Source organism: Petromyzon marinus, chromosome 46, assembly GCF_048934315.1.
Source record: "Petromyzon marinus isolate PM22_M1 ecotype Great Lakes invasive population chromosome 46, UKy_Petmar_22M1.pri1.0, whole genome shotgun sequence".
NCBI classification, from domain to species: domain Eukaryota; kingdom Metazoa; phylum Chordata; class Hyperoartia; order Petromyzontiformes; family Petromyzontidae; genus Petromyzon; species Petromyzon marinus.
Window position 1 is genome coordinate 12,897,727 of NC_133712.1, and position 15,461 is coordinate 12,913,187.

Genomic DNA, 15,461 nt, shown 5'->3' on the forward strand with positions numbered 1-15,461 from the left:
GCCAAATTAGTAAGCTTCGTCATGTCAACAGAACATGTCATTTATAAATAACGCGATCTAACCCAAAAAACCTTTATTATGAAAAACATGTCAATTCGTTACTTGTACAGCACACCGGTGTGTTGGAGAGCAAAGCAAGAACATTTACAATCTGAGTACGACGTTATGGCGGGTTTAACGAATATTTGATATTTGTCACGAAAGCCTACGTGTTAAACGAACCTGTATTAGAACTGCGTGGAATCCAGGAGCACACGTGCTTGCAAATCATTACAACAGTAATACATTATCATACTTGTCAACACATACGGTTTAGCCGTATTCTTGGACAGGGGAATTGAGTTTTTCAGGTCAATACGGCGTACAGCCGTTTCAATACGGGCAAAAAAAGCCTATTTGTTTGTCCATTGTGATGGGACTTTGTAGGACGAACGTTGAGATTTATAAGGGCACGGGGGCTGAGCAATACTGTCTCTGAATTGGTCTGTAATAACCGCCATAACGTCGTACTCAGATTGAAAGGTGGTTGAGAGTTTTGCATCATTCATTACTCATCACTCCAGAAACATTTGAAATGAACGTGAACGCAGCGTCCAAAAATTAGCATAATTTATGCGGGAAACGCCGACGTCTCGACGCGCCTCGCGGCCAATGGCGGCGCGACACGGCCCCGCGCGTCGGTCGCTCGCACATGGACGCCTTCGATTGGCCACTCGCCGTGCGTGTTCGCCGCCGATTGGTCCACGCGGCGGGCACGCGTGAGGTTATATAAGCGCGAGGGGCGCTCGCCCGCCTCGCACTCGGCTGTCGGATCTTCACCTCGCGAGTCGGCTCCGTCGCTGCGTGCGAACTTTCACTCGCGCCGCGAACAATTTGTGGTCTCGGCGAAGGCGGCTCGTGATCAAATTTATATAAACCCTTTGTCGCCGTTTGAAACTCCTTCCCCGACTGAAGGCCGAACACGATGGCGAGGAGCGTGTGGCTCGTGGGCCTGCTGTGTGCACTTCTGACGTTTTGTGAGTATGCGGTTGTTTCATTTTTTTAATGTGTTATAAACTTCGCCGTGCGTCGGTTAACAACATAGACGAGCGTATAATTAAATACCTCGTTTAACCTTCGTCTGGCGTAACGCGCGCACGCTTTCTAGCATGTTCCACGTCTCGAGACTGTTCCGTGCCGTCTTCGCACGCAAATTTCCCTCGTGTCAAACGTCGCCGTTGTGAAATATAAAGACATTTTGCTGAACGATGGCCAATTACAACAAAAAACAATTGCGCGTAAAGAACCGTGTCAAATGTTGAACAAAACAAATATTTGTAGGGTTCTTAAATCGAATCGCGACTTCCCCTCACTCCTCCCACCAGAATCTCGACGATTCGGTGAATTGTCGTGGTCAGTCGTCGCACACCGCCTAGCCAGGTTCTATTCACTGCTGGACTGAAGGCCTCGCCCAAGCTTGCCACTGCCACGACGAGTTGGGCACGTGACGATTCGGGATAATTTCCATGCCCCGGAAAAATGCAGTGGGATTGTTGCCTTAGAGCACGTTAAATTTCGAGTTGTGCAAATGTTCATTGTTTTGCAAATGTTTGAGGCGGGGAGGGGGTCGAGGCTGTGCAATGCTGATGAAACCGAAGTTTTCCAGAATTTACATAATCGTTGTTCAACTTGGCAATCCCCTCATCTACATATACAACCAATGACCACAACCCCTTAATTCTCCCCATTCACGTCCATATTAAGTAACGCAAAAGTTGAGCCTGTATAGTGAGCTTGATGGTCGATCGCTGCGCTTCATAACGGTTCATTAACAAGTCCCATAAAACTCCCAACGCATCCTAAATGTCCATTCTCCATGAACCACGATCCACATCAACTTCCATACTCGCCACTCGCATCTTTCCCTCAAAGACGAGCAACAGCAGTGCGATTGTGGCCATGCGCAACCAAAACCGTGGACCGTATCGTAAACCATTGTAAGTCTGCGCCCCCCTTCAACTGAGGGAATATCACAGAAGTTGACATCTCTCACCTGAGCATATTGCCATCAAGCGCGCGACTAGAAAAGGGAACAACTCTCAATCATTAATCGGCCATCGAGTATCTCTCCATCCTCCTCCACCACCACTTCTTACACATGACAGATCCCCCGTATAGCCTGCACAGACTGTTGGGGCAAGTACTGTTAGCGAGCACCTATGAAGGTCAGCAACGGCACACGAGGGTTGGGTAGCCAACACCACGCCCGTCCGCCTTTGTCTCCCTCGTGGCGATTTTTACAACATCGCACCAGGTACTCATTTGAGGCCGAATCGGCCTTAGGGAAGGCATGGGACCGGTTCAAATAATCGTCACTGGCATTGGCCGTGAGCGGGAATCGAACCCAGGTTCGTAGCGCAGCGCGCTAGCCGCTACACTACCGCTCCCCACACTTCCTACACGCACACACCGACCACTGTTCTCCCCCAGGCACCGCTTGCCTCGACGCTCCTCCTCACTGCATCTCTACGTCCCCCCCTCCTCCTTTGTCCACAGCCGCGGTGAGTGCGGACGACTCCACGGTGGACGGCGACGCCACGGTGGAGCAGGACCTGGGCAAGAGCCGCGAGGGCTCGCGGACGGACGACGAGGTTGTGCAGAGGTGGGCGAAAGAGGCTCCTCGCACCGCCACCGAAACGGCACCGCGGCAGCACCACGATGTTAGGGCTGAGGTTTTGTGCGTTTTCCGTTACAGTTATTTTTGGGTTGGAGCACGTAACCCGCCACTACTCGATACGGCCAATTAGGTTTGTCACGTAAACAAAATGTGACAATTGGTTACAAGTTCAGCACACCGGTGTGTTGGAGAGTAAACCCCACAACAATTTGAGTGACGTTTCACTGGTAATTACAACCATTGTCATCGTGTTTTCCTAGCATGTCCACTGGAGCCAGCAGGCGATGCACAGATTAATCGATTCAAATTTCTATTTAACGCTGGCAATTGCATTCGCAATCCATTGTTTTCCCATTTGTTAAAATTTCAAAGACGATTCCTGGCCATGGCTAAATTCCCCCATTCACCAATTTGCAGTGGCAAGTGTGGTGAAGTATGGTGATACAAAATTCCTGTGACCAACACAGTTTGGGGGGGGGGGGGAGGTCTTTTGGCCATTGGTGGGTTGAGTTTGAATGGAGTTTGTTATTTTTATATATATATTTAGCTTGGTTAGGCTTTGCCCAGAGTTTCCTGGAGGCCAGGGGGCAGAATGCAACGTGGTCTTCCTTTATTCCAATACTCTCCTCTGCCTGTTGTGGAGCCCTCTTGTGTGAGGCCCTGAGCAAATTTCCTCCTTTTACCCTCACCCCTGTCCCCGCTGGACACCCTAGAAGCTGATGATAGGCTTAATGATGCAATGATTCAAATGGATTTTTTAATTTTTGTACAACACTTAGTTTTTCAATTCGTACATGTATGTATTGAGTTGGCTTGACCCACCTGCAGGCACTAATCTTCTACATGAACAGCAATTTTGAGATAAACCCCAATTGACCCTTGAATAAAATCTATTGCAACCCTGAACCCCCCACCACCCGCTTCCGCCGTGCAGGGAGGAGGAGGCGATCACTCTGGATGGGCTGAACGCGGCGCAGATCAAGGAGCTGCGGGAGAAAGCGGAGAAGCACGTGTTCCAGGCGGAGGTGAACCGCATGATGAAGCTCATCATCAACTCCCTCTACAAGAACAAGGAGGTACAGTGATGGGGCCAGGCTGTGAGAAGGGGTGGTGGCAAGGACCCAACTGTTCATTCACAGTTAATGAAAGCATTAGCTCTTTTTTTCAAAGCTCGGGTGGTGGAGAGGAGACCTCTTTGTGGTTTGAGAACACAGGTTGCTTCGATTCTGCGATGTTACGATGTGTCGAATGATACAAGGTCCACGATAATCGTATCGTCTGTTTTGCCACATGCCGTTATCTGCGTGGCCTCTACGGATGGGGGTGGGGGGGGGATCTTTTGTTGTGCGTGGAGTTGGCCATCCTCGTTATGAGCTGGGTTTCATGGTTGTTCGAGGGTTTCTGGGGTGCTGGCGTGGGAAATTGATGACGTATGTTGAGTGAATGTTCCCCAACGTTTCCAGTTCATTCAGTCGGACACAATCCTTGGTCGCGCGCATATGAGGCGTCGCCACTGTTTATCGTGGATGTTGTCCAGCACTGGTTTTTAACTGTCGCCACTGCTCTCTTTTGCAGATCTTCCTCCGAGAACTGATCTCAAACGCTTCCGATGCCCTGGACAAAATCCGCCTGATGTCGCTGACTGACGGGAAGGCTCTGGATGCCACCGATGAGCTCACTATCAAAATCAAGGTGAGACCTTGTGATGGCTGTAGACTATAATCGACCTCGACTGACTCTACACTGACCTTGGTGTCACAGCCTTGCTGTGCGACAATTTCCGCTCTCTCCTGGCTCCCCCCCACTCCTCCACCACTTGGCAGCCTCTCCCCCTCCACGTCACTCGAGAAATGCCGGCTGTGTTGTGGAAAACTCCGGGAGAAAATCTGCATTGTTGTGATATATTTAGTTTTTTATTCCTCTTGTGCTGTTGCTGTGTCATGAGAAAGTTGTGTTCCAGTGGCCAACAGAGCTGTAAATGTGCCAAATTCTGTGAACTAAGAACTGTTTATATATATTCCTTGTGCCATCATTGGTGACTGACCAACTAATTACATTTAAACTCCTTAATCACAGGCGACTGCCTCTATTCGAACCCAGGACCTCAGCCATTGCCAGCTCAACGCTCTGAACCTCTTGAGTCTCAAGGCCACCTCCCAACTCCACAATCTTTTTGCATCCTTTGTATCTGGACCCATCTGACCTGACCTCTCACCCCAATCATCCCCCCCCCCATTCCCCGCGCAGGCCGACAAGGAGAAGAACCTGCTGCACATCACAGACACGGGCGTGGGAATGACGTACGATGAGCTGGTCAAAAACCTGGGCACCATCGCCAAGTCAGGCACGAGCGAGTTCCTGAGCCGGGCGCAGGAGCTGGCGACCGAGGGCCAGTCGACCTCTGAGCTCATCGGCCAGTTCGGCGTGGGCTTCTACTCGGCCTTCCTGGTGGCCGACCGCATCGTGGTGACGTCAAAGCACAACAACGACACGCAGCACATTTGGGAGTCTGACTCGTCGGAGTTCACGGTGACGGAGGATCCGCGAGGGAACACGCTGGCGCGCGGCACCACCATCACGTGAGTGCGGCCAGTTAGCGGAGGTTTTAAATTTGTTCATTTTGGATGTCGTCGTGGCCTAAGCCATTGGTACGGCCACATTTTTCACGGTTGTGGTGGTTAGTGGCTAGAACAAGACACAGGTCGGGCTTGGAAGCTGCTGTTAACCCATTGTTAATAGGTAGCATGATAATGCTGTCAAAGTTCTGTGCATATGGGTCGGGAATCAAATGCTGCTACGCCCATCTCCTGGCCACCGCCCATGCGTACAACACTTGGTTTCCTATGCTGTATTTCATCCAAGTGGTAGACATGCTATGCATATTAGCCCTGCTGATCGGGGGCATTTTAAGGTAGTTTTGGTGAGATCAATAAATGGATAAGGGTTTGAATTGTCATAATTCAAGGTCCTGTTATGAAGAATTGTTTAACGTTGTGGTGAATGTGTAATAGCCTTGTAGCTGTGGTGGGGGGTCACATGAACTCATGCCATACAACCGATGAATCCTAAAAAACCATTGACCCACCCATGTGCGGTTTTTATGCGTGTATCGCAATATACAATAATTGATAATTTAATCGCATTGCACTTCCAATTAATGACTCTGGTGCGTCTTGTTCAGGTTGGTGCTCAAGGAAGAAGCTGCAGATTACCTTGAGTTGGAGACCATCAAGAACCTGGTGAAGAAGTACTCTCAGTTCATCAACTTCCCCATCTACGTGTGGAGCAGCAAGGTGCGTGGTGTTCGTGCGTTTCACATACGAGAGCGACGCCATGCCCATATCGACAGTAGCAGCTTTTACTCGCGTGTGTGCCCTCCTAACGGGACGTCCTCGCCCTGTGGCAGACCGAGACCGTTGAAGAACCCATTGAGGAGGAGGAGGAAGAGGCCAAGGAGGAGAAGGCGGATGACTCGGATGACGATGTGGAGGTGGAAGAGGAAGACGAGAAGAAACCCAAGACAAAGAAGGTACCATCGTGATTGTTTGACTTGAGTATCGCACCAGCTTTCTGTTTGGAATTATTGAAGAGACTTTCAATCGAAAGAAGATTATAATTGGAAAGCAATTTTACCACCATGTTGTGAACATTCCCTATACACAAATTTTGTTACTGAAACACAACACAAAAACTGAGCCCTAATTACTTTGCACGACTGTGGGATAACGATAAAATTCACGTTTAATGTGTGACTGAAAAAATCTGCGAATATCCGACTAAAATGTGAACAACCAAGCAAGGTGCGGTACGAGACGCGTAATAATACTTTCTCAAATCGAACGGTGAGGCGTGACTCGTGGTGGCGGATTCGTCGCGCTCCACGTTGGAATTGGCTACCTGTGTCGTAATAACATGCCGAGCGGTTTGTGCCGCCCCTCCCAGGTTGAGAAGACCATCTGGGACTGGGAGCTGATGAATGACATCAAACCCATCTGGCAGCGAGTGACCAAGGAAGTGGAGGACGATGAGTACAAGGCCTTCTACAAGTCCTTCTCCAAGGTAGTTCTTTGTTCCCGCCGCCGCCGCCTTGCTAAACCCCCCCACATCTTGCCTCTTCCCCTCCCCCGCGCTGTCGTATTATTGTGAGTTTGACCGGCTGGTCAGCTAGTGAAACGGACAGCCCAGGACTGCTTCAGATGATGTTGGCTAGAATTTCAAGCTCTTGGGTTCCTTGGTTGTGCAGTCTGCCAGCTGACGCACCATCACTGCCGCCCAAAGTGTAATCTAGCTCATAAAATCACGTTTCTGATATGTTTTGTTGGCAAGGTTAATTTGCCATTCCTACTCAAGTGAGCAATGAGGCGTTTTAATGCCATTGGCAGTTTTTTATGAACCCCACCTACATGATAGTCCCATGACTTTAAACCACAATCCGATCTCCCTCTCACCCATCACCGCCTCTCCCTTGACCGCGTGCGTCTCCTTCTGCAGGACTCTGACGAGCCTTTGACCTGGATCCACTTCACGGCCGAGGGCGAGGTTACCTTCAGGTCTATCCTCTTTGTGCCGACGAGCGCTCCCCGCGGCATGTTCGACGAGTACGGCACCAAGAAGACCGACTTCATCAAGGTAAAACGGGACGATGTGCCAGTGCTCGAAACTAGCCTTGACTCGGGCGAGACGGTGCGCTGGCGCTCTGACGGCTCTGCTTTGCTGCAAGCGGCAACGTCTCTTTCGCTGATGCGACCGACACGACCGTGCTGTCACGAGCGCCGTGACGGCGATTACGGGTTGGGTTCACGGCGCAATATCGGATGTTGTACGCACGTTGAACTTCTTTGGCGCACGGTACGTAGCCAACCTTGCTAATCGGAGGTGCTGGGGATGTTTCCCGCACTGCTGTCGTGCAGATGTACGTACGGAGGGTGTTCATCACGGACGACTTCCACGACATGATGCCCAAGTACCTGAACTTCGTCAAGGGAGTGGTGAGTCATTCTTGCCGCAAGCGTCTCTTAACTAGGGCAGCGTGAGGCGCTTGCTCAATTCGTAAGCGCCCAATTTGTGCATCCAATCTCCGGCGTTGGGCGATTCGGTGACCCGAGTTCAGTTCTCGGCCATGGCTATCGGTAGCGAGTGTCTATAAACAGATCCCAGGGCTCTTTCCCCTTCACCAAAATACACTGACCATTGTGGGTGAACTATGTAAAACAGCCCCAACAACTGACTGTATGGGGGAAACTTTCATCCATACAATGGATGATGCTACATTCACCAATATAAATAAACATTGGATATTAGATAATTATCCCAACTTGTGACAATTGAATTAAGGGGCTGGGGAGACTCCTTACACTGCTAGTTGAAACTAATTTAAGCTAATACCTGCATAAAAGTTGGACTAGGTGGCTGTAAAGTATAATATTATAGAAGGACTAAGAAACTGAAATTTGGCACATTTTTTCAACAGTTGAGTTGGTACTGCTTTTAGTTGGCAAACATTTGTTACAGCTATATATAGGCAACATTGGTGGCCCCGAGTTGCTGGTGTAGACTCCACAGTCCTATGGTAGAAGTTTGACCTAGCGTTGTGCAAGGCAAGTGACTTGCCCCACGTTTTTATCGTGTGCCTAACGAGAGGTGTCTATTCTGTTGGCCCAGGTGGATTCTGACGACCTGCCCCTGAACGTGTCGCGAGAGACGCTGCAGCAGCACAAGCTGCTCAAGGTGAGCTAGCGCGGTGTCAATCTTCACTGTTTGACTTACCACGATGGCCGTTTCTCCATCGCCGTACGTCTGATTTGAATACTGCCAACAGCAGCGTGGTGCATTGAGTTTTGCTTGGAGGGGGAATAAACTTCTGAACGTCCACGTCTCTGACCCTCTTCGCTGCATCATTGCCGACGCAGGTCATCAAGAAGAAGCTGGTGCGCAAGACGCTGGACATGATCAAGAAGATCGCGGACGAGTCGTACGAAGAGAAGTTCTGGAAGGAGTTTGGCACCAACATCAAGCTGGGTGTGATTGAGGACCACTCGAACCGTACGCGCCTCGCCAAGCTGCTGCGCTTCCAGTCGTCGTACGGCACGGACAAGCTGACGAGCCTGGAGGAGTACGTGGAGCGCATGAAGGAGAAGCAGGACAAGATCTACTTCATTGCTGGCGCCAACCGCAAGGAGGTAAGGGGGATGGTGGTGTGATGCTGTTGTGTGGCCACTGGGAGTGTGGCGTCTCATCCTGGCGAATGTAATTTGTCTAGATTGACGGTTGCGGTTTGTCAGTCTTGTAGCCATGCCTATTTTTTTGTGTGGTCTTTATGGCTGTTGTAGTGAGGCTGTGGAAGAGTAGGCCTGTGACCATGCGTTGATTTATTAAAATGTATTAGGCTTGTGATGTGTGCACTGGAATTTAAGTGTTCATGCATGCGCACTGCCAACCCAGCAGTGGCAAACGCAATACAGAGCAGTGCTGCCCCTCCCCTCACCGAGTTCAACTTCACGTCAAATGAGTTTCTTGGTGTGTGCAGTGTAAACATCAACACTGGCCGGGCATGGTGCTGGCCACTCGCCCCTTTGTGTGCTGCGCCAGCCTTTAACAGCTGCTCTCGCTCTACTAGCACTTGCCCCAACAGTCTTAACAGCTACATGGTGCGTTGGGGAACCTTTTTTTTGTGTGGTGGCAGGTGGAGTCGTCACCGTTCGTGGAGCGGCTGCTCAAGAAAGGCTACGAGGTGCTGTTCCTCACCGAGGCCGTGGACGAGTACTGCATACAGGTGAGCGGCCACACGGGGGCGCTGCGCTCTCGCAACCTCTCTGCCTGCCTGCTGCCCGTCGCACGCCTGGCTGATATAAGTTCCGAGAGCTAAAATTCGACCGAATTTGTGCGAAACGCCAAAATTTTTATGTTTTTGGTGCAATCTCTACCGACTGCTCGGACCATTAAATTGCTACACTTGAGAGCCCGGTTCATGATATTCTGATACATTTTGGGTCTGAGTTTATGGATCTCTATGCAAGTATGTGAATTAAGAGACCCACTGTGGTACACTTGATCCAGTTTAATCACGGCTTGGTCACGGCTTGGTCACGGCTTGGACCGAGTCTGCGGGTCTCTACGCAGCCCGATTTGCTGTGCAAATCTATGATTTTCTCAAGTAATTGGTGCCTGGGCTGATACCATAAACCCTACACTTGAGGCCCTGGTTTAACGACGTTTGGGCAGCTGAAACCTTGATGCGAACCTAGGTTGTTATCGGTGCCAGCCCCGAGGTCTCTGACCAGGGCCATAACGAACCGTCCTCGCCGCCCCTGATGCGACTGCTCCCTCTGTGCGTGCGTGTGGCGGAGCACAGGCGCTGCCCGAGTTTGACGGGAAGCGCTTCCAGAACGTGGCCAAGGAGGGCCTGAAGCTGGACGACGGCGAGAAGGCCAAGGAGAAGCTGGAGACCCTGGAAAAGGAGTACGAGCCCCTCATCAAGTGGCTCAAGGACAACGCCCTCAAGGACAAGGTCAGTGTGGAACCCTCCACACAGTTCATCTTTTTTATTCTCATTCTATGTGACTTTACCGAAAGAACCAAAGAAGATGAATCCTTGCAGTCACGAAAGCTTTAAATCGAAACCTCCACACAGTTGTTAACCAAGCCACCTCGCATATCCCCTTGGCTACAGCTCCTCCACAGTTAAACTAAGTCCCCCTGTGGGGTTTCCCTTTGCTTTGCACGCGCCAGATTGAGAAGGCGACGGTGTCGCAGCGTCTGCTCGGCTCTCCCTGCGCGCTCGTCGCCAGCCAGTACGGCTGGTCGGGCAACATGGAGCGCATCATGAAGGCGCAGGCTTACCAGACCGGCAAGGACGCCGCTTCCAAGTGAGTGGCGATGCCGCCGGCAGGTTTGCCATGGGAGGGTGAGACGGCGGACACAGGGAAGGAAGATTAGGCAAGAGGGGGACGGGGACGATAGGGGGAAGGGATGAAATCTAAACTACTAAAACTAAACTATTAAACAATTTTCATTTTATCAGGTAAAGCCTACTGAACTATCTTTTTTTCAGAAGCGACCTTGCCACAAATGATAGCCCATTTAAGTGGTCTTATCACCTGAAATATATAGCAGCCAAATACTTTAAATGCATGTTGATTCTAAACGTGGAGGGAAAAACCGGAGGACCCGAAGAATAATCCACACGACCATGGGTAAAACGTGCAAACTCCAAATATACAGGCGTCAGGGTTGGGATCGAACCCACAACTTCCTGCATACCTGGTGAGGTAGTTAACATCTAACTACTTCGGGGGGAGGAGGAATTAGAAGGGGAAAGGGAGAGAATTGTGAAGTGTCCATCGAAGCCAAACATGTCGTATCCCCTGCTACTGCAAGTGGGTTATCAAGTGTTTTTTTCCAGGATACTCGTAAGTGTTCGGACTGCTTGGGATATAGTGGTGGGGTCATCATTATTCCCAGCCTGATGGAGAAGATTGGCCACCGCCATGAGAATAAGGAATTTCTACCACTGGTTCAGGACTGCTAATGGAGATGAGCAATGCATATATTCCCGTTCCGTTGTAATGTGCCCCGATGCCTACATTAATAAGGGCGATATTGGCAAATAAAATTAAGACTGACTTTTGCGCAATCTCATGCTGCTACGTGTGCGCACGCATTTGTTCCACCCCTGTCCATACAGCTTCTATGGGAGCCAGAAGAAAACCTTTGAGATCAACCCACGGCACCCGCTCATCAAGGAGCTGCTGACCCGTGTACAGGTGAGGTCACATGGCAGATTACCACCGTCGCCACCTTCATCGTGACCATTGCCCACCACCCATGTCGCCACCTTTTTCTGCCGATTTCAGGGATGTGCGTTGCTGGAAGGCGGTCGCCAAGTGCTTATTTAAAGCGGCTTTTTCAGAATTCCAGTTCTAACAACTTGCCACTGCCTGCCCATTCCATATTACCAATCTTCTGGTTTCTTGGATATTCTATAGTGCGCCAAAATTGCTCATTTGTGCGAGTTGTGCGCAAAATGTGCTGATAGAACCAGCAAGATCAACATTCCATGGTGGTGTACATACTGTGTAATTCTTAAATCGTATTAGAGATGGTCGCAAGCAGGGATGGGAAGGTATTGAACTTGAGCATGGATTTGAACAGCGTTAGGGAATCCGACCGCACGGATGATTGGGGAAAGGACGTTCACGACTAATGACACCATGATCAATGTAAATCATTTCTATGTACTAAAATGGTGAGAGCCACTCTGAAACTGACGAGCTATAAAATCATAGGGGAAGTGGGGGTTTGTGAATGGTCAGATAATCTGTTTGCGGTACCTGCCCCCCCCCCCCAAGGATGCAGGTGAACGTGAGGTCAAAACGAGATGGTTAAACGGGACAAAAATTGTATTACCCGGATTCTTCAATTGAATCCTAACCTAAAATCCCGTGAAACCTCCGGATCGTGAGTGGGATGTTACCAGGAGGGTGTGGCGACACGGTTGGTTGTGAAGTTTCGATGTCTTTATCTCCACTCGTCCCCTTGCCGTGCCTGCAGGCGAGCGAGGAGGACGCGACGGCCAAGGACCTGGCGCTGGTGCTGTTTGAGACGGCGACGCTTCGCTCCGGCTACCTCCTGCAGGACACGCGCTCCTTCAGCGACCGCATTGAGCGCATGCTGCGTGTCAGTCTCAACATCGACCTCGAGGCCAAGGTGCGTCGCGGCGCGTTGCGCTCGTCCGTCGCGGCGGTTGGTTAGCACCGGAGGGGCGAGTCTCTTGCGTCTGTCTGCCTTCAAAACGTAACTCTCCCTTTGTAAGTTGATCGGTGAGCGTGTGTGTGTGTGTGTGTTACCTGCTTGTGGCATGGATTGAATAACGAGGCTGCTGACGAAAATAAAACCGACGCTGGAAAGTTGTGCAGAGAAGGCCGAGAGACATGTGCATACTTGAAATTGCACGCGAAGGGTATAGGCGTGGGTTAGAGTGCATATGCAGGTTGGAGACGCCGCATTTGACCGTTAGTATAGTGGGCCTCGAGGGTGTATGCGACTTGCTGCTATTTTGTACATTTTCAGTTTTTAAGATAACGATGGGGTATGTTAATTAACTGTTGTAATCTAACACGTACATCAGGTTTTTATGTTGGTAGATAATATCAAATAACATGCGGACGTCAAGTGAACGTTAAAATATATTTTTTTACAACGAGATGCCTTCGATATGTCTCTCCCCCAGGGGGTTTGCGCATGGAGCCAGTACCACTGAAAATCCAGTTAACGGTTTAAGCTGGCCGTGATTGAAACCTCTATCTGATTCTGGTAGCCAATGATTTTTGCCATGGCAAGGAATACAACTTGGGGTTGCTGGGCTTGTAGCTCTATGAACCCAGTAATGACGATGAACCATCCTTCCATTTCTTCGTCAAGGTTGATGAGGAGCCGGAGGACGTGGCTGAGGAGGCGAGCGAGGACCAGGATGCCGACGATGACGATGCTGATGATGAAGAGGTGGTGGATGTTGACGTTGGGAGTCAAGACAAGAAGGCTGCTGATGAGGATGCTACAGTAAGTGGTACTGGTGATCACGGGGCATTGAGACCATTACTCATCTCTGGCGAAAGCTTTTGGATTCGCTGATATTTAGCTGGTCTGACGGAAGAGCAATGAAGGATATTAGAGGATCAATGTATCTATTTAAAAAAATCCTTGGTAAGGGTTTAGCGGGTCTATCATCCGAAAAGTATTTCTTTAGAACTGCCTTTTGTGTTTAGTTCCCCTCCCCTGCACCTCTAATTGACGCGGTTGGCTCTGTACAATGCAAAATAAGTTCTACATAGTGATTAAACGAGTACCACTTTATATGCAAGTGAAACGGCGATTGTGTTACTAGCCCCTCTGCCATAGCATAGTGGAATCCACCACTGGCTCATGGCTGTAAACAGATGTGCGCGTGCACCACCTTCATGCTCATTTCACCAGGAAGTCTTATTAAATAGGAAATCGCATTCTACTAAATTGCAGCTACTGCCACTCGTTCGTCCCTTTAAGGCAGGGGTGGGTAACGTCCGGCCTATGGGCCGTGTAAGGCCCGCAAAATCATTTGGTCTGTTTCAGCCATCACAGTTGGGGTGAGTTTAAATGTTTGACCAAATATAACAGGCTAATTTTTAAGTTGATAATTGTGTGGCCCGTGAATGATGTTATAAATATCCAAATGGTTCTTGTCAGAAAAAAGCTTCCCCCACCCCTGCTTTCAGGCAATGTTATTGACGAATATATACTCTACATGTGAACATTTGCACATACAAGGTGTGTGTGTGTGTGCTCGCATCAACCTATGTACACCTACACAGTAATTCACAAAAATAATGTTTTGTTGATTCCAATGGTTTCCTTTTTCACCCGTGTCTTGCAGGATTCGGAAAAAGCAGAAGCTGAAAAAGATGAACTCTGAGCCCCACACTGGCACCACAGGGGGGTGTGGGTGGGAGTCGATTGGGGGGGATCAGTGGAGGTGGGGCTGAGGGGCTAATTTTCAAACCCTTGTTGCTTCCACCTGAATTGTCTGGTTGTACAGAATAGGTGTGGGCCTTGAGCGGTCTGGGGTCGACACGTCTGCTGTGTGCGTGCGTGTGCGTGTATATTATTTGGGGTGTCATGCCATTCCCTGTCGCAAGAAATTGTTTTGACTTTTTAATAAAAATGTCATTCACTGTCTGCTCTGTGACTTGTTGTAAGTATTTTAATGGCAATCTTTTTGTTTGGGACTTTACAAGATGTAAAATTAAAAACCAAACTTTATTTAATAAGCAGACAAGATTCTATGGAAACAGCCATTTTAAGAGACGGGTTTACAAAGCAAATGCAAGACCTTTATCCAAAAGCATGCGCAGTTGAAATGGTAAGTAAAGCGAACACCTGAAATACAAAGAACCGTTTACAATTCGGCAATCGACCACATTCTATCACTTCAGTATGGAGGCCTCTCCCATCCCTTCATCCGGCAAGGTCCTGTGATGCCACAGTCCATGTTTGGCCTAGTTGAACGGTAACTCGTCCTGGGTTAATTGGAACACTTTGCTGCCTACACAGAGGGGGGGGGGGATTCCTTGAACTGAGCAAACATCCCAAGCAGGACCTTGTGCAAGAGACTACTCAGGCTGTCCAGGGTAAACAACTCGGCAGGTGTCTCATAACCGCACACGTGTACTCAAAGGTTTTTTTTTTTTACAGAACGGCACTTTGGGGTAGTTAGAGATCGATTTTAACGTGCCACGTACACGTTTAATTGCCGACCGCAACATTCCTGGTCAATGGCAATCGGAAAATGCCGACGTGGCTGCGAATGTTGCATCGTGTTCAATTTCAGGATCGGGAGCTCTGCTTAATGGCTGGGTTTTCAAATCAATGGTTTGTCTTTATAGGCTTCAAAATACTTCTGGGATTAGAGCAATTGTTGCCCCCCCCCTCTCTATTGGCACATTAATGCCCCAGGTCGCTCTTGGAAATTAGACTATCCTGGTCTCTGAGTTGTCACCTGTTTAAACTAAATATCCACTGCTGGATGAAGGCCTTGCAAAGCTGTTGCCATCGCAAGGTCCTGCATATGAGCAGATTCCGTTTGGGGTGGGTTCTCGTAGCTGCCATTGTTAGGCATTACCACCTGCTGCACCTTTATCCTATTCTCCCTTGTGGGCTGTGGCATAAAGCCAACGTTTCCCCTTTTTAGCGGTATCTTGATGCTGTAACTAAAATACACATGCGTGCTGTCAATCCAGTGCTATATTCAGGTTTATCTAGGCACGTGGGTCAT

At 49.5% G+C, this 15,461-nt stretch overlaps 1 protein-coding gene across 1 annotated transcript; it reads left to right on the forward strand.

The window, feature by feature from the left end:
* Positions 1–808: 808 nt before the first annotated feature.
* Positions 809–14,365, forward strand: HSP90B1 (heat shock protein 90 beta family member 1). Its single transcript, XM_032971664.2, has 19 exons — positions 809–1,016; positions 2,536–2,641; positions 3,591–3,732; positions 4,232–4,348; positions 4,904–5,235; positions 5,838–5,949; positions 6,063–6,185; positions 6,599–6,715; positions 7,148–7,285; positions 7,567–7,644; positions 8,318–8,383; positions 8,566–8,835; positions 9,339–9,428; positions 10,008–10,163; positions 10,385–10,521; positions 11,340–11,418; positions 12,206–12,361; positions 13,076–13,213; positions 14,064–14,365. The coding sequence occupies exons 1-19, from the start codon at positions 965–967 to the stop codon at positions 14,100–14,102; spliced, it is 2,448 nt and encodes an 815-aa protein (XP_032827555.1). The 5' UTR covers positions 809–964; the 3' UTR covers positions 14,103–14,365.
* The last annotated feature ends 1,096 nt before the right edge of the window (positions 14,366–15,461 follow it).